This window comes from Hemiscyllium ocellatum, chromosome 5 (assembly GCF_020745735.1).
Source record: "Hemiscyllium ocellatum isolate sHemOce1 chromosome 5, sHemOce1.pat.X.cur, whole genome shotgun sequence".
Classification (NCBI taxonomy): domain Eukaryota; kingdom Metazoa; phylum Chordata; class Chondrichthyes; order Orectolobiformes; family Hemiscylliidae; genus Hemiscyllium; species Hemiscyllium ocellatum.
Genome location: NC_083405.1, coordinates 54345500 through 54369478, shown reverse-complemented (window position 1 = coordinate 54369478; position 23979 = coordinate 54345500). Strand labels below are relative to the sequence as shown.

Here is a 23979-nt window from a genome sequence, read left to right as displayed (position 1 = left end):
GAAAGAAACAGTTTAAAGATTCCAGTGACATTCTGTCAAAATTAGAACTTATTATCGATCTTACAGGTTTTAAACAAGCACAGGCACAGGGAAATGCAGGGGAGGAAAGAAAAAAAGGGTAACTCTCTGATAAGATAGAAAAACAGGAACGATAGAATCATTACCATGACTTGTTACCAAAAACAAAATGGGAGCAGTGGTTAAGAGTTGAAACTGTTGAACTCAATATTGAGGTCAGGAAGCTATAAAGTTCCTGATCAAAAGATGCTTATTTTGAAGCTTATGCTGAGCTGCATTGGAACAGTGCAGGAGGCCAAAGACAAAGAGATTAGAATGGAATGGGACAGACAATTAAAATGACAAGCAGCCTGAAGTTCAAAGTCGTGTTTTCTAACTGAACAAACAGGTTCAATCAAGAAATCAGCCAATCTGCATTTTGTCTCCCTAATATAAGGACCACACAATCACAAATACAATATATTCAACTTAAAGAACTTCAAAATGAATAGCTGTTTAGACTGGAATTAATGTTTGCAGCCCTAGACAGTGGAGTGGATGAGGTGAAAGGTCAGGGCTTGCAATTTTTGCTTTAGAATGAGCAAGCATCTTAGCAAAATAAAGAGTGTTGTGAGACAAACTAGATTTGCTCTACTCATAATGTGCTGCTATATTAGTAATCCTTCTCTGTCCGAAAGCAGCTGCAAGTTCAGACATATGGTTTATGTGTTTGGCTGAGGAGCCAATGGTATGAAGCCACCATCTGCAGGTTTGTAACTGAATGCCTCTAAGTCAGAATCCCCCTAGGTAAAGGCAAAACATTGTGAATGTTGGATATCTGGCAGATGGTAGAAATTCAGCAGGTCTCGCAGCATCTCAGGAGAGGGAAACTGAATCTATGCTTCAAGTCTGATATGATTTTTCTTCAGATCCCAAGAAACATAACACCGGATTCAAGACCTAATTCTGTTTCTCTCTCCACAGCGGAGGCTGATGTGTTATTAATCCAGAGACCCAGGTAATGTTCTGGGGAGCAGGTTCAATTCCCACCATGGCAGATGGTAGAATTTGAATTCAATTTTTAAAAACCTGGTTTTAAACATCTAGCATTGTTGTGACGGAAGCCCAGGTGGTTTACTAATATCCTTTAGTGAAGGAAACTGCCATCCTTACCTGGTCTGACCTACATGTAAGTCCAGACCCTCAGCAATGTGATTGACTCTTAACCGTGCTCTTGACAATTAAGGAATCGGACAATAAACGTTGGGCTTACCAGTATTGCCCACATCCTGTGACTTAATAAAAGAAAAGATGCTGCCAGACTTACTGAATCTTTCCAGTGTTCTCTGTGTTTATCTTGGGAATAGGCGAGGGTGTTTGGAATGTTAGGAAAATAGACCAGGTAGTCAAGAGAGTCTACTTTCTACATTTGAACTTTTAAGATTTACCCAGTAGCTACCTGATGAAGGAGCAGTGCTCTGAAACCTAGTGCTTCCAAATAAACCTGCTGGACTATAACCTGGTGTTGTGTCATTACTCCTAAATGCTTTCATACACTGAAATTAAAATAACCAACTTGTAAATGTTAGGTTATCCATGCACCTTTTTTTCATTGAAAATATATCAGTTGTAATCCTCCAGTCATCGTCAGGCATCAGTCTTGCACCAAAGGATGCTTGGAAGACCACAGCCATGACCTCGGTATCCTCAAATGCATCTGATTCAGTTCAGTCCTGCTGGCTTAGCTATTTTAATACAGCCAGTCTTTGTACTACGTCTTCCTTAAGAATTTTAATTGATGCAAGGTCTCAACTGCAGACACAAAAGTAGAAACTGAGGAAGGATCACTCGACCCGAAATGTTAACGCTGATTTCTCTCTGCAGATGCTGCCAGACCTGCTGAGCTTTTCCAGCAATTGTTATTTTTGTCTCTGACATCTGTAATTCTCTTGATTCTCATTCAGTGTCTCAACCACCTCTTCTTTCTTTGACTTTGGTAGCAATTTGATCAATGCTAAAGACAGATGCAAAGTATCAATTTAGTATCTAATTCTTGTCATTGGTTTCTTTGCCTAAATCCTATTGTTGGTTTTTAATCATTTGCACTCCTCTTTTCACTTATCTTTTACTATTTATATGCTTACAAGACATTTCTGGATTCCCTTTTATGTTACCTGACAGTCTTTTTGTTGCTTCTCTTATTTCCTGTTATTTCTTTTCATCATTGAATTTTAAGCATTTGACCTGTTTTTCACTTTATATTGTAATCTATGATACTTGCCATTTTTTGCTTCAGTCCACTCTACATTTCTTTCACCACCAGGAAACTCTGGCTTCTTCCGTCCCACCCTCCCTCCTTGTATGAATGCACTTTAACAGTAGCCAAACTAACTCCTCTTTAAGGCAGCCAATACAGTTTTGTTTATCAATCTCTGTTTTCAATTTGGCAGTATTTGCTGACACCAGGAACTGCAGGCAACTAAGCATGTAGGCTCACCCAGGAACATGCATGCACATGGTTGAAAACACAAATGTCATCATGTAATGTGTGATGTCACACATAAATGTAGTACTGCATATGTACAGAAGAAATGTGCACAATTTTGAACTGGGTTTTCAATTTAGCTGGGCCAGATCCATTCTTGCCCCTCTGAAAATACCTCCACCCCACTCCAGCCCACCGCCACCGCCAAGTTATTATCTTTACTCCGGATTGCTCCTTCTCCTTTTCCGCAGTGTTAGGTCTAGGTTAGCTATGATCATGGTTCATTTGATGTTGCCTTACTATACCTGATCCCTTTGACCTATCTCATTCATTAGAACCAAATCCTCCAATGCCTCTTTCCATGTTAGGCCTGAAATATGTTTATATAGAAAATTCTGCTGAACATTTTTCAGAACCTCCTTCCTCTTTTTGCCCTTGGTCATTTATAATGTACACGTGTTCTGCATAATGTACTATACAGAGATATAAACCCTGTTTTTAATCAAAACAATTACTTTCTAGAATGGACTGAAATCATATAATAGATTTTAAAACACCAACAATGTTACTTTTAAGTAGTGTCAACAGCAGTTCTTAACGTGGCAAAATATTTAGATGACTTCACTTTGCAAACTCCAAAGCTGTCTGGAAAGAGTCACCAGAGCAATCAATTTAAACAAGTTAAATGGCCCATCCCCTCAACTATCCCAGACATTGAGACATAATACAGGTAGGTTAGGACCAATCAATTCAACTCATCACTTTGGACAATGAACCCCACTGGTAAGGAACTCTACTGATCACTTAACCAGATTCCTTTAGACAATAGAACCCAGCTGAGGATGCTCTATACCTCAGATCATACAGACAACTCAATACCGTAAGCAATTAACTCAAACAATTGACTTGGAAGGATGCTGTGATATAATTTGCTGTGACTGTTTAGTGACAGGCTAGATTGCAAATGGGTATCATGTAGTGGCAAACTAATCCCGTTTCCAGACTGAATGAAACATACCAAAGGAACATATTTTCTCCCTGAATTTTGGAGGGCCCTGTACAAACTTCATCAATTCCCTTTCTGGACTTTACATATTAGACAATGATTTTTTTCCCATTAGATATGTCTTTTTATCATGGAAGGGCAATGGTATGGTGGTAATGTCACTAGCCAAGTAATCCAGAACCCCTAATGCTTTGAGTACATGGCTTTTAATACTACTATGGAATAAGGCAGCTTCTCAAAGGCCAAACAAATCCAGAAATACTGATCTAGCCAGTGATGCTCATGTTTCCTGAAAAAAATAAAACTTTAAAAATCTGTGCTTTTCTAAAGAATTTAATCTGTTTTGTATATAAAACTGGGCGTATCCACTGCAGCACCCCTCCAGTATATTTACAATCATCACTGCTGATCTTTAGTTATAACAATCACATCATGAAAATGTCTGTGGTAAGCAAGGTACTGGAAAGGATTCTGAGAGATAGGATTTATGACTACTTGGTCATAATATATAGTTTGATTCAAGATTGTGAGCATGACTTTGTGAGGGCAGCTCATGCCTCACAAGCCTTATTGAGTGCTTTGAAGATGTGATGAGCCAAGTTGACAAAGGTTGAGCAGCAGATTGGGTGTATATTAAATTCAGTAAGGCATTTGATAGGGTTCCCCAAGGTAGGCTCATTCAGAAAGTTAGAAGTATGGGATACATGGAAATTTGGCTGTCTGGATACAGGATTGGCGTGCTGAAAGAAGACAGCAAGTGGCAGTAGATGGAAAGTACTCCACGCGGAGGTTGGTGTCCTGCAGAGATCTGTTCTTGGAGCTCTGCTTTTTGTAGTTTTCATAAACGATCAGGATAAAGAAGTGGAGGCTCATTTAGTATGTCTGCCAATGACACAAAGGTCAGTGATGTTGTAGATAGTGTAGAGGTCTATTGCAGGCTACAACAAGACACTAACAAGATGCAGAGCTGGGCTGAGAAGTGGCAGATGGAGTTCAACCTGGATAAATGCAAAGTGATTCATTTTGGAAGATTGAATTTGAATGCTGAAGACAGTGTTAAATTCAGAATTCTTGGCAGTGTGGAGGAACAGCAGGATCTTGGGGTCCATGTTCATAGATCCCTCAAAGTTGCTACCCAAGTTGATAGAGTTGTTAAGAAGGTGTATGGTGTTTTGGCTTTCATTAACAGGGGTATTGAGTTTAACAGCCAATGAGGTTTTGCTGCAACTCTATAGAACCTGGTTAGACCACACTTCAGGTACTGTGTCCAGTTCTGGTCACCTCATTATAGGAAGATGTAGATGCTTTAGAGAGGGTGCATAGGAGATTTACAAGGATGCTGCCTGGATTGGAAGGCTTTTGTCTTATGAAAAGAGGTTGATTAAGCTCGAGCTTTTCACACTGGAGAGAAGAAGGAAGAGAGGTGACTTGATAGAGGGGAACAAGGTAATGAGAGGCAAAGATAGAGTGGATAGCCAGAGACTTTTCCCTAGGGCAGAAATGGCTTGACAAGGGGTCATAATTTTAAGGTGATTGGAGGAAGGTGTGGGGGAGATGTCAGAGGTGGGTTCTTTACGTAGAGAGTGGTGGGTGCATGGAGTGTACTGCCAGTGGTGGTTGTAGAGTCAGATGCATTAGGAACATTTAAGCAACTGCTGGACAAGCACATGGACGGCAGTAAACTGAGGGGTGTGTAGGTTAGATTGATCTTAGAATAACTTAAATGCTCGGCACAACATCGAGGGCAGAAGGGCCAGTACACTGACGAGATACAGACATACTGAGTAATGTCCCAATGGCCTCCTATGTTGCAAAAATTGTGTAATTCTGTGAAGGACCTTAACCTGCAACATTTAAGCAATACCTTTGTAAAGTATGAACAGTTTCCTTCATCAGAGACGAAAGCCACAGCATTTTTTACTCTAGATGAAATATTACAGCCATCTCCACCATCTCTGAGAATATACGGTAGTGAACTCCAGCCTTTCATTATCCAATCATATCTGGCATCTAATCGTTTGGTAACTACTGTCATTTTCAATTCTGCAATAAAACATTTAGTGTTAGAGTGATATAGATCCATACAATCTAGTTTGTGACGCATATTAGCTCAACATCAACAGAAACTTATATTTATATATCACATTCAATGAACTTAAACTCAGACCTAGTCACAGAAGGTGAGTCATATGATTAAACCTCCTGAATTGAAAAGGAAATCTTAGCTAAATTAATCCTGGGTTGAAAATGTGTTGCTGGAAAAGCGCAGCAGGTCAGGCAGCATCCAAGGAACAGGGAATTCGACTTTTCGGGCATAAGCCCTTCTTAAGGGCTTCTTAACGTCGAACATTCTGTTCCTTGGATGCTGCCTGATCTGCTGCGCTTTTCCAGCAACACATTTTCAGCTCTGATCTCCAGCATCTGCAGACCTCACTTTCTCCTCATAAATTAATCCTGGGTCTCAGTCACTGATTAATGATGTATAGACATTTTTTTAATGCTAGGAATTCAGGTATTTCTTCCAAATAGGAAGTTCTGTATAAATAAGTTATTCAACTATTAAACATAAATGCATATTATTGTGAACTGCTTATGTCAGAAATTCAGATGCATTTTCAGACACCTTTTTTTATACTGATCATGTAAGAGCTATTGCTTTTGCGAGAGAAGAAAACTAAAGGTCTGTTCATAAACCAAATAATTTTTGCATAATTGGCAGCCAAACTCAAATTCACAATCTCAAAGTCACCATGGAGAAACATCAATACTTCTCAACACAGCAAAGAAAAACATTCAACATTGTCAAAATGCACAGTGATTTGTTGCCTTGCAAAAATAAGTGAGTAAAATACAATTTACAAAAATTTAACATGAGATAGGCCCTATATAAGAATATAAGAAAAGGAGGGCTAGGTTATATCACCTCTCAAGACTGCTCCATCATTTTACATATTAAATAATCACTATTTATTTGCAATTATATTGTTGTAATAAAACCATAGGTAATCTGGAAAGAGGATGTGAATATTGGCAAGACTATCATAGAAAATTAAAATTATATGTTGCAGAAGGAGGCTAGCTTTCTCTCAACCAATAGCACAATGAAAGCTGATGATTTATTTTCTTGTGGTTGGGCCTTGCAGAATCAGACTTCTGTATTTACAACAAGAAACTTCACTCATATTTCCACTTGAAAAAACAAATTGATGGTGAAAAGTGTAGTTCATCCTACAGTCTTGAAAGGTGATATACAATTGCAAGTTATTTTTTGTTACTCACCTCGCTGGACCAAGAATGAGAGGGCATAGATTTAGGTTGATACACAAATAAAGCAAGGGTGATAAAGACTTTTCTACACACTGAGTAGTTAAGGTTGGACTGAAAGGCCTCCTTCTACACTCTACCAATTCTGCAACTTTGCTTTTTGTGAAACTAGGAGAAAGTGAGGACTGCAGATGCTGGAGATCAGCTGAAAATGAGTTTTTGTGAAACTACAAATGTGTGTACTTTGACAATTTAAGTTACACATCAACCAAGAAGAAAATTACCAAAACAGAAAAGGAACATGATACGTTAAAAAAATTCTGAAAGGAAGCTTTAATATACTTCAATTTACTTTAATTCAATGTACTTTAAAACACAAAATAAAAAAATCTGTGCTAATGGCATTGCTTAGGATGAGAATTCTCTATGCAGCACAGACAAATACTAATGCCTTTAATGCACTATTTCATAAATCCTTTATCGAGAGTAAAAAAAAAAGTAATTTCTGCTTTCTCCTTTCCTGATCACAGGCATGACATTTAGCATCCCACAAACACAGTTGACAGTATTTCCTTCTAATGCTTTTTTAGAAAATCATGGTTAGAATGTTCTCTTCAAACTTTTCTAGCATTCAATGCTGATATTTTTCATGTTGCTATTCCATTCATTTATTTTATTGATACTGTTTTAAATATCTATACATTTTGTCTTCCAGTAATAACACTATGCGAAGTATATATATATCAATTAGGTCAAAGGCAGTGTGTTCAAGATTAGGCTCATGTGCATAAGATAACCACAAAGCATTAAAATATTTCACTTCAAAAACCATTCATTATACCTGCCGAAGTGAAAACAATTTGTGCAAGCCCACAATTGTGCTGTTGACATCTCCAGGCATAGAATATCGCAGGGATCCAGTTTCCCAGAGCATACACAGGAATTGGTACGAAATGAAGTTGAGATAGGAAGTCTTTAAATCTAGTGATGTTCTTCAGCCTGTAATAAACATTGTTTTAATATAACAGCATTAATATTAAGCATCAACATCTCTTTTTTATGATCAGGTCCACACATCTTTAGTGTCATTAAGACCAAATTCCTGTAAGGGTGGATGTTGTGGCATACTTCCATAGTAATATGCAAACCACAACGTATGCAATTTCATTGTGTTCATGCTGATAAGCTAGTTCCGGAATTAGACCAAATTGCCAAAAAGGGATCGAGAAAAGAAATACTTTGACTTGTGAATGGTGAAGTGAGTTAAGCGCAAAGGTTGCATGTGCACAACAATTGCACATGGAAGGCGGAGAGGTGAATTTAAGGGTAAATGCTAATGTCACCTATCCATCATCTTGGCCAACAAACATTGTATGAACTGGAGATTTTATAAGGAGGGGAGAAATATAAAATAAGCAAAAATGTTGTGAAATCTCATTTTTATGACTTTGCTGGAATTTTATCTTCTCAACATTTCATTTTTATTGCATAGTCACAAAATATTAAATGGCAGTTCCATTCATCAAGCAGCGTAATCATGCCACAGGCAGGTGTGGCCCTTGTAAGGTTTTAAAATTCAACATTTGTTACATAGTTGCAACAGAGAGTGTTTTTCCAATGAATTTATGGTTCAGAGCATATCAACCATTAGCTTGAGACAGTAACATATTTCTCAATTTTCATCAGTTATGAATACATGCAACATAATACTTCAACTTGCAAAACATTTGCATTTTCCATATTTCAAAAATAATGACTAATACTTGTGGTGGTGGGAGCCGAATACATTTGGAAATATTTAGCATTTAAAAGATGTATGTCTTTACGTCAACTCCTACTGTGGAAAATATCGAGTTAATAAATATTTCACAATATATTACTTAATTCCTATTACCTGTCAGTTGAAAATATTTCAATCTCAGATAACCTCCTACACTGTTCAGTTCACACAGCTTAAGTAGATAGGAAGGTAAGAACCAGAGTAGGCTATTTAGCCCATGGAATATATTCTGTCCTTCAATTAGTTCAAGTCTGATTTAAGATTTAAGTGTGCAATTACATTTGCCCCCATATCCCTTAATACCTTTGGCTAACAATAAAATGCTCAAAATTCAACTTAAGATATTCGCAGAGTAGGCGATGTACTTTTCTTTACAACATGTTTTGTTGAAATCTTCTAGTTTTCCCTCTCACTCCTCAGATCTAATTCCAGATGTGGCAATTTCATCCTATCACCCTGACCTCTTGCTCTGCCCAATACCAGTAAATCATAGAAGGTGGACTAGCAGCTTTAAAAGGTGGGTGTTATGCAAAATAATGGATAAAAAGCTATCAGCTATGCAGAATGAATCTCACAGCACTGAGAATGCAGGCAAGGAATTCCAACACTAGTAGAAAGGAGGTTTCTGAAAATTCTGGGAAGTTGTTGAATCTGGGACCATTGGGAGGTTACCTCATTTTTTTCGGGAACATCAATAAAGGGTCCCAGGATCTGGGAATCGCAGAAGGACAAACTTGGGCTCCTTCACAATCCTATCATTCCAGGATAGAATTCAAAATTATTGGAAGAAAGTTTCTGGAATTAGATATTACTGAGGAGGGGGAGGTGTGGGAGATCAGTTCCCAGCAACTTGAGAGAATTGAATGGCCAGAGGAAGGTGCTTTAATGTTTCCCTTTCCTCCTTAAAGACCAACAAGTTGAATTTCACCAAATATCAGCCAAGTAAATTCTAGGCAGTTCCATGGATGGTGTGTTGATGATAGGTCAGAACACTGTAATACTATGGACGTTTTCAGCCCTTAATTCCACAATGTGTTTTTTTTAAAAAGGATTGCTACAGAGACATAGTATCTGCAGATGTAAAATCTTCTATGTACAACCGATGGGATGTTATATGGAAAGGAGTCAAAAAAACTTCAAACAGGTTGGACTATGATCTCTTGCAACTGCAAAGATAGCAAGGACCTAAATCCCCTCTGTCCAACAGCAAGCTAACCCCTGCAGATGTTGTGCACATTTTGTGTTTTACCCTTTGAGGAATACAGGGTATTCAAGGACAGGGATTAAAAAGCCAGTTTCAACTCTACTGGCATGCAGAAATGGGACCGAATGCTCCTGTGTGCACCAGCATGGATTCAACTGTTAGTCAAGGAACTATGGCTTAGTTACTCCTGTTTTGCATGTAAATGCACTCTCTGACTCCAAGTGCTATAAATCAGACAAAAGGAATAATGCAAGGAAGTTCCCTCATCCTAAATGCTGGTATCCAATTATGGTTAAAAGGGATCAAAACTACAGAATCTCGAATAAACTGCAAAACCAAGGATCGCAAAGCTAACTATTAAAATAGCAAAGCCACCTGTACCTTTTACTGCAATGGCTGCAGCCTGCAATATTGCTGCTCTTCACAAACAATTCAGAAATTGATTTGGAAAATCAATTTTTATGTTTTTATATTTTTGAACTTAATTTTATTTATGATCTGTGTGTGTATATGTGTTGCGTTATTATTTATTCTTGCATTTTGTACTTAATAAACTCACTCTTTAGGATAATTTAAGAAAGCCTGGTTAAATTGACCCTTTGCAAACCATTAAATTCATGGGATCTGAGAAAAAGAAATTTACAAGGGGAGGGATCCTTTCTAAATTAATCTTATTGTAACCAATTATGAACATGAGTGAATAGTGAAGGGGAGCCAGTTCATCCCTTCTTACCTAATAGCTTAACAGGTTGGGGTAATCCACTGAAATTGTTAAGAACTGGAATTATGGGAAGTACTGGCATAGTGACTGGCATAGCTCACACACAAACAGAGCTTGGCACTAGAATGGTAGCTGCCTGCAACAAGAGTGGAGCTGCCAATACAATCACAGTGCAAGGTGGAATCAAATTCCTACATCAGCTCACTGAAATAAATGGACATTTCACTTCCTGCTGCGATGATCATTAAAAAAAATTGAAATATAAAATTTAGAACTTTGAAAGCGGTTTAATGTCCTCATTTTCTTCCTTGGGAGACTGCTGCCATTCTCCACTTCAGTGTCTATCACATCTCCTCTTTGCCTGTGCCAGTTGTATTTAGCAAAAAAAATACTAGTATTATGTAACGTCCTCTGTCTGGAGTGTAATGCAAAGGCCCACCAGACCAATGCAAGCACTGGAACCTGATCATTAAGAAAGCTTATTGTCTGCTCCACTGTGATTTTGGTGGGAAAATGGGCTGCAATGTTCCTATACTCAGTTTCAGTCAAGGGACTACGTAATGGAGTTATCAGCCATGATTGCAGAAGTAGTTCTCGTTTTCCAGCATCCATCCTTGTAAGACATCCAGTTCTGGAAATTAAGTAGAAATCTGAGAATTTTCAAGGATATAGGTACCAGGGCAACTTCCAAGGTACTTTAAGATGTGGTACCAATGATCACAAATATTAATCAAATGAAATCGTTATCTATTGATGAAGTCAGCTGATTATGCTATGGAGCTTTCAATGTAACAATAATAGTCATTAGAACTCTACACCTAGGGGAAGGCAACTATGTTGGCAGAATCTGTTCAAGCTGCAGTACCTACCTTACCCTCATGGGGAAACAAGGCAGTGTGATCTGGCACAAACTGCATCACAGTCACAGCCTTGATACATTTTGTGTGCTGAGAGTTGGGAGATCCATACAGGTCTCCAGCAGATCCTTGAAAACAGCCAATTACATTCACATTTAATACAGCTGTCACTTTGACAGCCACTTCAGATCACCAGTTCTGCTCCAGCAAAGTCACAGCTCTGAGACTGTGTCCAGGTACATCCTCAGGCTGCTGTAACATCTGGAGGAAATGAATTCAGGGACAATGGTCTTTGGTTCTCACACACATGCAGAGGAGGACCTTTCACTGCAGCTTCTTTAAATGGAGGCTGTTCAGCAGCTGCTTGACGTTGCTGCTGTTACTGCACTTGCTGACATATTTGTTCCTCTTCAATTTCTCAGTGCCTTCATTGTACATTAAGTAGAGACAAAAAAAAACAGATGCTGGAATCCAGGGTAAACAAGGAGGCTGGAAGAAAACAGCAAGTCAGGCAACATCAAGAAGTGGAAAAGTCAATGTTTCAGGTGTAACCCTGAAGAAGGGTTACACCTAAAATGTTGACTTTTCCACCTCCTGATGCAGCCTTGCTTGCTGTGTTCATCCAGCCTCCTGCTTGTTTTCATTGTACATTGGCCACAGCAGTGATAACAACTGCAGTGGCTGGATCAATTGTTTGTGGCTCCAAGAAATCTATGTGAGGAATATGAGAAACAATGTGAGCAGTCACCAGTTGCATGACTCACAAACGACAGTTTTGCATAGTGTCAATACAGTGGGACATGGAAGACTGCCAACAGGAGGGCCATGGGACATCTTCACATGAAGCTCTGACATAGTGGACCAGATACCACTATATGCCATGTATAGTGGGCGATTATAGGTCAGGTAGGATTACAGAAGCTTTGATTCCCTATCCACCCAAGAAAGGCAGCATTACTTGAAAAAGCATGTTGGTAAAAAATTATATTCAAGGTGAGAGAACAGCAGCTTACATCCTAAAAAAACTCCATAAAGTTAGTTCAGTATGATTTCTATTTCAAAAATCCATGCTGTCTTTGTCTATCATGTTAATGCTTTCGAATTGTTATGTTATCATGTCTTTTGGAATAGATTCAGCATTTTCCCTACTACTGATGTTCAGCTAACTGATCTGCAATTTTCTGTTTTTCCCTCTTCGCTTTTTTAAATAGGGGATTTGCTATCCTCCAATCTGTAGGAACTGTTCCAAAGTCTTTGGAAAGTTGGAAGATGACAATGACTGCGTACAATATTTCACGGGATGCCTCCTCTAATACTCTGGGATGTAGATTTTAAGGCCTGAGGTTTCGTCTGATTTTAACATCAATAATTATCCCAGTACCTTCTTTTTTAAATGAATACTGATTTATTTTCAATTCCCACCTCTAACTAGATTCTTGGTTCTGTAACATTTCTGGGAAATTATTTGTGTCTTCTTTTGTGATGAAAGTTGTGTATTCAATTCTGCTCCCATTTCTTTCATCCCCATTATAATTTCTTCATTTCTGACTGTAAGGACATACTTTTACCTTTGGTCATCCTTTGCACATCAAATATTTTTAGAAGCTCTTACAATTGGTTTTTATGTTCCTTGCAAGTTTACTCTCTTACTCTACCCCTCTTGGCCAATCTTTTTGTACGATTTTGTTGAATTCTAAACTGCTCCAAGACTTCAGGCTTGCCAATTTTCCTGGCAATGTTATATGTCTCCTCTCTTACCTAATAATATCCTTAATTTCTTTTCTAAGCCACGGTTCAGTCGCCTTTCCTGTATTATTGCTGTGCCAGATAGGAAAGAATAATTGTTGTAATTCATGCATACACTCCTTAAATGTTAGTCATTGCTTAGCCACTACCAACCCTTTTAGTAAGTTTCCTCAATCTATCCACTGTGAATTCATACCCCATATCCTTATAGATGAGTGACCAAACCTCAGACTGATCTCTGTGTAGTTAATCCCTGGACTGGTGGCACTGGACTCACAGGACTGACTATGGCCCACCCAGTCTGTAATAATATTGAATCCCTAATCTGAGTGCCTCAAGCAACTGACTGTGTTTAAACCCTGAGACTGAGATTGGATGATGTCCTTGACTGACTGTGACTGGACATCTTGACTGACATAAGATCCCTTTGGCTTAACTGAAGACTTTGAGACATGGCTATCTGGTTGGAAAACCTACAGATTTTATTGCCATATTATGCTTGCTGCATAAACTGCTGGGGCATGCTACAGGTGAGGAATTGTTGTAGCTCAATGTTGTAGAGTAACATGCCCAGCCTTTAGCTGATCGCTATAGAAACTATGACAAACTGTATGGCTTGTTGCCTATGCTAAAAGGTAAGGCATAACTACTGCAAGCCTGAGAGTTCTGAATCATGAAGGGTAGGATGGAGATGCTGTGAACATCCAAGGTGATGCAAAGTGAGTAAGAACCAAGAAAGCAAGCAAAGAACCCCAGGATGCACCATGCTCTGTTGCATGAGATTGGCGACTGTTCCTGTGCACAAACTGGCCTGGCAGAAACATTGCAAAGTAAAGTACTAGTGTGCTCCAAAATGCAGTATCGAACTGGAGATGTGCCATGATGATGCATTGAGGCTGGTATGGGTGGCATGGTGGCTCAGCAGTTAGCACTGCCACCTCACAGTGCCAGGGACCCAGGTTCGATTCCTGCCTCGGGCAACTGTCTATGTGGCGTTTGCACATTCTCCCCGTGTCTGCATGGGTTTCCTCCGGGTGCTCCGGTTTCCTCCCACAGTCCAAAGATGTGCAGGTCAGGTGAATTGGCCATGCTAAATTACCCACAGTGCTAGGTGCATTATGCAGTGGTAAATGTAGGAGAATGGGTCTGGGTGGGCTGCTCTTTGGAGGCTTGGTGTGGACTTGTGGGGCCAAAAGGTCTGTTTCCATACTGTAGGGAATCTAATCTGTGTGTCTGATGCTAACTTTTATGGACATTGGCTGCCCATACAGTGTGCCCTGAAATGATGGAGACAGGACTGACTACATTAGAGGTTCAGAGGAACAAGCAAAGATAGCAAACAAGGATAGCAAAGATGATTCTCGAAAGGAGTGAGAGAGGCAGGGTAGTTGTCATGGGGGACTTCAACTATCCAAATATTGACTGGGATCACTACAGTACGAGTACTATAGATGGGTCAGTTTTTGTCCAGTGTGTGCAGGAGGGCTTCCTGACACAGTATGTAGACAGGCTAACAAGGGGCGAAGCCACTTTAGATTTAGTACTGGGTAAAGAGCCTGGCCAGGTGTTAGATTTGGAAGTAGGTGAGCACTTTGGAGACAGTGATCACAATTCTGTCAGGTTTACTTTAGTGATGGAAAGGGATAGGTGTACTCCACTGAGCAAGAGTTACAGCTGGGGGAAGGGAAATTACGATGCAATTAGGAAAGATTTAGGAAGCGTAGAATGGGGAAAGAAACTGCAGGGATGAGCACATTAAAAATGTGGAGCTTATTCAAGGAAAAGCTCTTGTGTGTCCTAGATAAGTATGTACCTGTCAGGCAGGGAGGAAGATATAGAATGCGTGAGCTGTGGTTTACTAAGGAAATGGAATCCCTGGTCAAGAAGAAGAAGAAGATTTATGTCAGGACAAAATGTGAAAACTCAGTTAGGGTGCTTGAGGGTTACAACGAAGTCAGGAAAGACCTAAAAAGAGAGCTCAGAAGAGCCAGGAGGAGACATGAGAAGTTGTTGGCAGATAGGATCAGGGTTAACCCTAAGGCTTTCCATAGGTATGTCAGGAATAAAAGAATGACGAGAGTTAAATTAGGGCCAATCAAGGATAATAGTGGGAAGTTGTGTGTGGAGTCAGAGGAGATAGGGGAAGCTCTAAATAAGTATTTTTCGACAGTGTTCACTATAGAAAATGAAAATGTTGGCGAGGAAGATACAGAGATACTTGTATCTAGATTAGAAGAGATTGAGGTTCACAAGGAAGCGGTATTAGAAATTCTGCAGAATGTGAAAATAGGCAAGTCCCCTAGGATGGGATCTATTCTAGGATCCTCTGGGAAGCAAGGGAAGAGATTGCCGAGCCTTTGGCATTGATTTTCAAATCATCATTGTCTACAGGAATAGTGCCTGAGGACTGGAGGATAGCAAATGTGGTTCCCTTGTTCAAAAAGGGTAGTAGAGACAACCCTGGTCATTACAGACAAGTGAGTCTCACTTCAGTTGTTGGTAAAGTGTTGGAAAAGGTTATAAGAGATAGGACTTATAACCATCTAGAAAAGAATAATCTGATCAGGAACAGTCAGCACGGTTTTGTGAAGGGTCGGTCGTGCCTAACGAATCTTATTGAGTTTTTTGACAAAGTGACCAAACAGGTAGATGAGAGTAAACCGGATGATGTGGTGTAAATGGATTTCAGCAAGGCATTCGATAAGGTTCCCCACAGTAGGCTATTGTACAAAATGCAGAGGAATGGGATTGTGGGAGACAGCAGTGTGAATCAGTAATTGGCTTGCTGAAAGAAAACAGAGGGTTAGAGTTGATGGAACATATTCATCTTGGCGTCCAGTTACTAGCGGCGTACCGCAAGGGTCAGTGTTGGGTCCACTGCTGTTCATCATTTTTATAAATGACCTGGATGAGGGCTTAGAAGGGTGGGTTAGTAAATTTGCGGATGACACTAAGGTCAATGGAGTTGTGGATAGTGATGAAGAATGTAGTAGGTTGCAGAGAGACATAGATAGGATGCAGAGCAGGGCTGAAAGGTGGCAAATGGAGTTTAATGTGGACAAGTGTGAGGTGATACACTTTGGACGGAGTAATTGGAATGCAAAGTACTGGGCTAATGGTAAGATTCTTGGGAATGCAGATGAGCAGAGAGATCTTGGTGTCCATGTACACAGATCCCTGAAAGTTGCCACCCAGATTGACAGGGTTATTAAGAAGGCATACAGTGTTTTGGCCTTTATTAATAGAGGGATTGCGTTCCAGAACCAGGAGGTTATGCTGCAGCTGTACAAAGCTCTGGTACGGCCACACTTGGAGTATTGTGTATAGTTCTGGTCACCACATTATAAGAAGGATGTGGAAGCTTTGGAAAGGGTGCAGAGGAGATTTACTAGGATGTTGCCTGGTATGGAGGAAGGTCTTACGAGGAAAGGCTGAGGGCCTTGAGGCTGTTTTCGTTAGAGAGAAGAAGGTTGAGAGGTGACTTAATAGAGACATACAAGATAATCAGAGAGTTAGATAGGGTGGACAGGGAGAGCCTTTTTCCAAGTATGGGGATGGCAAACACGAGATAGGTATAAGACAGATGTCAGAGGTAGTTTCTTTACTCAGAGAATAGTAAGGGTATGGAATGCTTTGCCTGCAACTGTAGTAGATTTGCCAAGTTTAAGTGCATTTAAATCGTCATTGGACAGGCATATGGACATAATGGAATAGTGTAGGTGGGATGGGCTTCAGATTAGTATGACAGGGTGGCGCAACATCGAGGGCCGAAGGGCCTGTAACTGCTATGTTCTATGTTCTATAAGCTGTGAGCTGGGGCCACAGGTACCTGCTCAGACTTTCTAGTCAGATATTTTCACCATCCAGTTTCTCCCTGCTGCCAGAGAAAAGCAGTTTTCATATAAAAGGGGCAAGAAGAGCTAATAAGGAGATGACAATATAGGCAAATAGACCCTCACTGCTTAATAAGGAATTTTTCTTCTCACTCTTAAAACCTTGTGTTGAAAATCAGACTCATCAGACTCATCCAACGAAGCAGCTCAAAATGAGAGTGCAAAGGTTAAAACTGTTCAATTTTGCTTCCAGCATTCTCAATTTAAAAGTACAATTAAAATTAACCTTTAAAAAAGTATATTTCAATACTGTTCTTTAGAATACCGGTAAACACAGCATACTCAATTGAAGTTTTCTTTCTATGTACATCACCCAAATGAGCGTGATGCACACAAATAAGGCCACATCATTCAGGGCCTGTAAGATTCCATCTAACATTTCAACTCACCATTTTCCTCCCTAGTGGAGCTACAACCTTTGTCTTACATTCACTTATTCGCTCACTGTTCGTAATTGCAGTGATAAAATTCCTGCCAATCACGGTTTTTTAAATTTCCTAGAATGTACTCATGGTGCATCTAAACTTGAAAATAGAAACATTTATTTTTCAGGAATCAATCTAGAAATGCTTGCTCCTTATCTCTCAGGAGAGAAATCTCAGAATTTCAAAAGAAACACATTTCAATAAATGTGTACACCCCAGTTGCCTGACTCACCATAAGAACTGGAATAGATTGAATAGTTCTTAAATTTTTCAGCTTTCATTAATGTCACATAGTTAAACACAACTTCACCCTTCATAAAGTAATATACAATCTTCAGTTCAGAAAATCAAAAGTAAATCTGAGGTTCTCTCTTTTTTGTTGTTTCAGGAACAATAGCATTCAATCCACTGATGCTGTTGAAATGAAGCTAAATGAGATATTGTCGCTTGCCATCTATCTGAACATGCTCCTATTGGTAGTGTCATAATCAACTTCTGTTTAAACAGAAGTACAACGGAAACATAATGAGTTTTTTTAAAATCGAATTTGGTGAAGTGCCAAATGTAAGTGAAAGTTCTACATTAATTCTAGCAGTTTCAGTTCTTACTTCTGTTCAGTCTAAAGTTCCTTAATGTCAATAAATAAATTGGTGAATCATTTGTGTATATGAAGGATTAAAATCTTTTGTTTCACAAAGCATAAACCAAAAACCTGATTTCAACTGTTGGAATGACAGAATCATTCATCACAGGAAACTTAGTTTAATCTAAACCTATTCGAACAGCTTCAGGTTCAAATTGAAAGAGAATAGCTGTTTATTTTTTTCCCTAAAATAACACTCCATGAATCTGTGCTCGTCAATAACATGCATGACGAAGCAAGAGGTCAGGTGGATTAGAGGTCTTTGTTTACAGTTTAGAAGCACCACCAAAAGATTTAAATCTACAGCTGCTTAAAAAGACTAATGACTTGAATGTTAAAATTCAAAGTGAAAGTGTGATTTAAAAAAAGATGTAAACCTAAAATACACAATGACCCATAATTGGGCATTTACAGGCAATTCTGCTGACAGATAAACTTCTAACAAAGAAAATAAAGGGAGTCATTCTTAAGTGCAAAGGTTAAAACTGTTCAATTTTGTTTCCAGCAATCATTCTCAATTTAAAAGTACAATTAAAATTAAACTTTAAAAAATGTACATTTCAATACAGTTCTTTAGAATACCGGTAAACACAGCATACCAATTGAACTCTTCTTTCTTTGTACATCGCCCAAATGAGAGCGATGCACACAAATAAGACTGTTTTCTGTCCACTCCTCACCCTCACAGACATTGCCAGACATGTTTATAGGAAAAAATGAGGACTGCAGATGCTGGAGAGTCAGAGTCATAGAGATGTACAGCATGGAAACAGACCCTTCGGTCCAACCTGTCCATGCCGACCAGATATCCCAACCCAAATTAGTCCCACCTGCCAGCACCCGGCCCATATCTCTCCAAACCCTTCCTATTTATATATCCATCCAAATGCCTCTTAAATATTGCAATTGTACCAGCCTCCACCACACCCTCTGGCAGCTCATTCCATACACATACCACCCTCTGCGTGAAAAAGTTGCCTCTTAGGTCTCTTTTATATCTCTCCCCTCTCACCCTAAACCTATGCCCTCCAGTTCTGGACTCCTCGACCCCAGGGAAAAGACTTTGTCTATCCATGCCCCTCATAATTTTGTAAACCTCTATAAGGTCACCCCTCAGCCTTCGATGCTCCAGGAAAAACAGCCCCAGCCTGTTCCGCCACTCTCTGTAGCTCAGATCCTCCAACCCTGGCAACATCCTTGTAAATCTTTTCTGAACCCTTTCAAGTTTCACAACATCGTTCCGATAGGAAAGAGACCAGAATTGCAAGCAATATTCCAACAGTGGCCTAACCAAAGTCCTGTACAGCCGCAACATGACCTCCCAACTCATGTACTCAATACTCTGACCAGTAAAGGAAAGCATACCAAACACCTTCTTCACTATCCTATCTACCTGCAAGTCCACTTTCAAGGAGCTATGAACCTGCACTCCAAGGTCTCTTTGTTCAGCAACATTCCCTAGGACCTTACCATTAAGTGTATAAGTCCTGCTAAGATTTGCTTTCCCAAAATGCAGCACCTCGCATTTATCTGAATTAAACTCCATCTGCCACTTCTCAGCCCATTGGCCCATCTGGTCCAGATCGAAAAATGTCAGGAATGTGAATATACCCACCAATCCCATTCTTCAAGTGAGCAACAGCTCTGATTGCTGCACCCTGTACTGCAATTCAAATAGATGTGGCACAGGTATTCAATGGCAACCATGTACATATTACTATAAATCAGCATTGCATTCAGTGGTATATTAATGAATTGGGATGAGCGGGCAGTCTTATGAGATGCTGGGTAAATTGGACCTATATCTGCTGGAGTTTAGAAGAATGAGAAGCAATCATTGAAAACTGCAAGACATTGAAGGTTGTTTCTCTGGCTAGGGAATCTAGCACACGTAGGTGCAGACTCAGTATAAAGGCCTGGTCATTTAGGACTAATGAGGAGAAATTATTTCCCTCAAATGATTATGAATCTTTTGAACACTCAACCTCAGGGGGTGATACTCTATCAGTGGATACATTTCAGGCTCAAACAGAGAATTTTTCAGTTTCTTCAACAATTGAGGAATATGGGGAGAAGGGAGGAAAGTGGAATTGAAGCCCAAAATCATTCTCAACCATACTGAATGTCAGAATAAGCTCAGTCATATGATCTGCTTCTGAGTTTGATCAATTTGTATTGGCTTAAAATTTATCGTGTTCCCACATATCTGCTGTCATTGTCCTTCTAGATGGAAGTGGTCATGAGTTTGAAGGTGCTGTCTAAAGAACTTTCCTAAACTTCTGCAGTGCATCTTGCAGATAGTACACATTGCTGCTACCAAGAGTCGGCTACGGAAGACGTGGATCCTTGTGGAGGTAATGCCAATCAAGCAGGCTGTTTTGTCTTGAGTGCTGTTAAATTTGGACCCATCCAGGAAAGTGGGGAGAATTCCATCACACTCCTGACTGGTGCCTTGTAGTAGATGATGGACAGGCTTTGGGAAATCACAAGGTGAGTTACTCGCTGCAGTATTCCAAGCCTCTGACTTGCTCTTGCAGCTGCTCTGTTTATGTGACAAATCCAGTTGAGTTTCTGGTCAATGGTAACCCCTCAGGATGTCAATAATGGGGGATTCAGTGATGGTAATACTATTGAATGACAAGGGGTGATGGTAAGATTATCTCCTATTAGTCACGGTCATTGCCTTGCATTTCTGTGGCATGAATTGTGATAAGAGGTCATCAGTAATCATGGGTGATTTTAATCTATATATAAACTGGATTGACAGGAGTAGCCTGGATAAGAAGTTCACAGAATGGTTTTGAGGTAGTTTCTTAGAACAGCTTATTCTAGAACCAGCCAGAGAACAGTTTTTTTCAGTTCCCTAAACGGAGTGGATTCTAAATCTACTGGTTATATTTTTCTTTCTCTAATTCTCCTGTTTTTTTTAAAATCTTTTTTCCTCACACTACTGCCTAACAGCAGTAGTGCTTGTATTCTCCTGGTTATGTTTTTTTTTCTTTTTTTCCTTTATTCCCCCCACACTACCACCTAACTGTGGTAGTACTTATATTTTTCCCCAGCACCCATGTTGTGTGTGCGCAGGTGTGAGACACAATAAAAGACACAAGGTGTGCAAATCTTTATTCAATTTCCACCAGCAGGAAGAAAAGAAACAGCCAAGTGGCCCGTGTCAAGCAGTGCCCTTCACATCAAAGGACAATGCTGCATGATCAAAAAGGTGAAGGGGAGGGCAGGGATTAAATCAAAATAGAGTTGGAAGAGAACAGTTTATTAGACTTTATGATATTAATGGCCTCAGAATAAAGTCACCCATAGGTCGCAGAAACCACTATATAGATTAGATTACCTACAGTGTGGAAACAGGCCCTTCAGCCCAAAAAGTCCACACCAACCCTCCAAAGAGCAACCCACCCCCCAACACTTCGGGCAATTTAGCGTGGCCAATTCACCTAACCTACACATCTTTGGACTGTGGGAGGAAACCAGAGCACCCGGAGGAAACCCACGCAGACAAAGGGAGAATGTGCAAACTCCACACAGACAGTTGTCTGAGGTGGGAATTGAACCCGGGTTTCTGCTGCTAAGGGCAGCAGTGCTAACCACTGTGCCACCCTGACTGAGTTTTACATCTAGTTCCTAAGGGAAAAGAATGGGTCTAAGAATGAAACTGTATTACATTAGAAAAAAGCGAGGACTGCAGATGCTGGAGACCAGGGTCGAAGAGTGTGGTGCTGGAAAAGCACAGCCAGTCAGGCAGCATCCGAGGAGCAGGAGATTTGATGTTTCGAGCATAAGATTTTCATCAGGAATGAGGTGTGGCCCAAGAGGGCTGAGAGATAAATGGGAGGGGGGGTGGGGCTGGGGGCTGGGGGGGAAGGTAGCTGTGAATGATAGGTAGATGAAGGTTGGGGAGCAGGTGTTAGGTCGGAGAGGAGGGTGGAGTGGATAGTTGGGAAGGAAGATGGACAGGGAGGACAGTTCAAGAGGGCAGTCCTTCCACATCTGACAAAGATTTGCCTGTACTTCCACTCACTTCACCTACTGTTTCTGTTGCTGTTGATGTGATCTTTTCTGCCAATTCTGCCAGGATGCCAATTTGCAAAATGTCTCAGAAAATGTCTCTGTGACACATGCACTAAACAATCCACTGGCATGTGGCCAAACACTTTAAATCTCCCTCCTAATTCGCCAAGGATATGCAAGTCCCAGGTCTCCTCTGCCACCAAACTCTCGCCACCTGACACCTGGAGGAAGAACGCCTCAACTTCTGCGTTGGAACTCTCCAACCACATGTGATCAATGTGGATTTCTCCAGTTTCCCATTTCCCCTCACCCCACCTTATCCCAGATACAACCTTCCAACTCGGCACTGCCATCTTGAACTGTCCTAACTGTCCATCTTCCTTCCAAACTATCCACTCCACCCTCCTCTCCGACCTATCACCTTCACTCCCACCTTCATCTACTTATCACATTCCCAGTCACCTTCCCCCCAGCCTCAAACCCCCTCCCATTTATCTCTCAGCCCCCTTGTGACACCTTCACCCCCCCCCCCCATTTCTGATGAAGAGCTCATGCTCGAAACGTTGATTCTCCAACTCCTCGGATGCTGCATGACCTGCTGTGCTTTTCCAGCACCACAGTCTTCATGTTTTGTACTGTCTCAGAACTTAAAAAGAGCAACTGTATGGATATGAAAGCTAAACTTAACTGGGATGTTAAGTTAGGGGAGAGATGAGCTAAGAAGGTGAATGGTGAACATTTAAAGGGATATTTCAGAATACTCAGAATAAATATATTCCTACAATAAAGAAAGCCCCAAACAGGAGACCCACCATACATAATTGTCTAAACAAAGTTAGGGAAACTATGTAATTAGAGGAGAAAACATATAATTGCATAAAGAGGAGAGCAAGGTCAGAATACAGAGGATGACTTAAAGAGTAATTGAGCAAGAGAGGAACTTCATATCTTAGGATACAGGTTAGGCCTGAAATAAGGGGATAGTTTTCACTCAGACGATCATGGACCTGAGGAATTCTCTGCTACAGACGACAGTGGAGGCCAAGACACTGAATATATTTAAGAAAGAAATGGATATAGTTCTAAAAGCCAAGGGTGGTGAGATGTATGGGGAAAGAGTAAGTGTATGATGTTGAAATAGAGCATTGTCTCTGATCATGTTGAACGATGGAGCAAACTGGCTGGGCTGATTGACCTAATCCGGCACCTATTTTCTATGCTTGTTTCGTACAAGCAGGAACGAAATGCCATAACTTACATTTTCAGCCTGAACTGGCCATTGTAATTTTGAATCCTAATTTAATTCACCACATACACTCTGCTTCCCACTCCTGGAGTGATCATTAGATTCAGCCCTCTATTTCGGTTGCAAAGAATCTGACCTGTAAATATCTGAAAATATAAAGAAAAACGAGCAGAGCAGCACCCTGCTGGTCTATAACAACTTTCATCCTGCAGGTAAACAGACTGAACAGATGGTAATATTCACCCCACACACCCAGCATCCTGAGCCTTCTCACTGTGCAGCATGTGGTGGTACAGTGGCATATTCAAAATCGCATCTGTCAATCCAACCAACTCGGAAACACACTCAGCTGCATAAAGTGGTTGTCAGCTTTCCAACCTTTTCAAATTACATATGAAAGGACATTTCAAAAAATTAAATGGGTTAAATCTGTATCCAATTGCATCAGTCCTTAGCACAAAAACATTTCTGAAAAATAAATCTCATACAAAGAGGCCACAAAAATAATAAGTGTACGAAATGGGCAATGTCCCATTGAGCATTGCAGAAGGCTTTTCTGCAAGCATATTATTGATATTGTATAGAGGACGTTCTTCTGAAGCTGAGAACATTGCATCAGATTTGGATGTTTTCTATATTGAGACAAGTACGAGACAGCTTGAACTACACAAAACGTATATCTTCAC

General features: G+C 40.2%; 1 protein-coding gene across 1 annotated transcript in view; it reads right to left on the bottom strand.

The window, feature by feature from the left end:
* si:dkey-256h2.1 (uncharacterized protein LOC337520 homolog) overlaps window positions 1-23979 on the bottom strand; it is a 246445-nt gene that overhangs the window by 212375 nt on the left and 10091 nt on the right. The window contains exons 2-3 of the mRNA XM_060824762.1: window positions 7594-7751; window positions 5353-5531 (exon numbers count right to left, since the gene is read on the bottom strand). Of these exons, the coding sequence (XP_060680745.1) occupies window positions 5353-5531; window positions 7594-7751 (337 nt within the window). The remainder of the gene's footprint in view (window positions 1-5352; window positions 5532-7593; window positions 7752-23979) is intronic.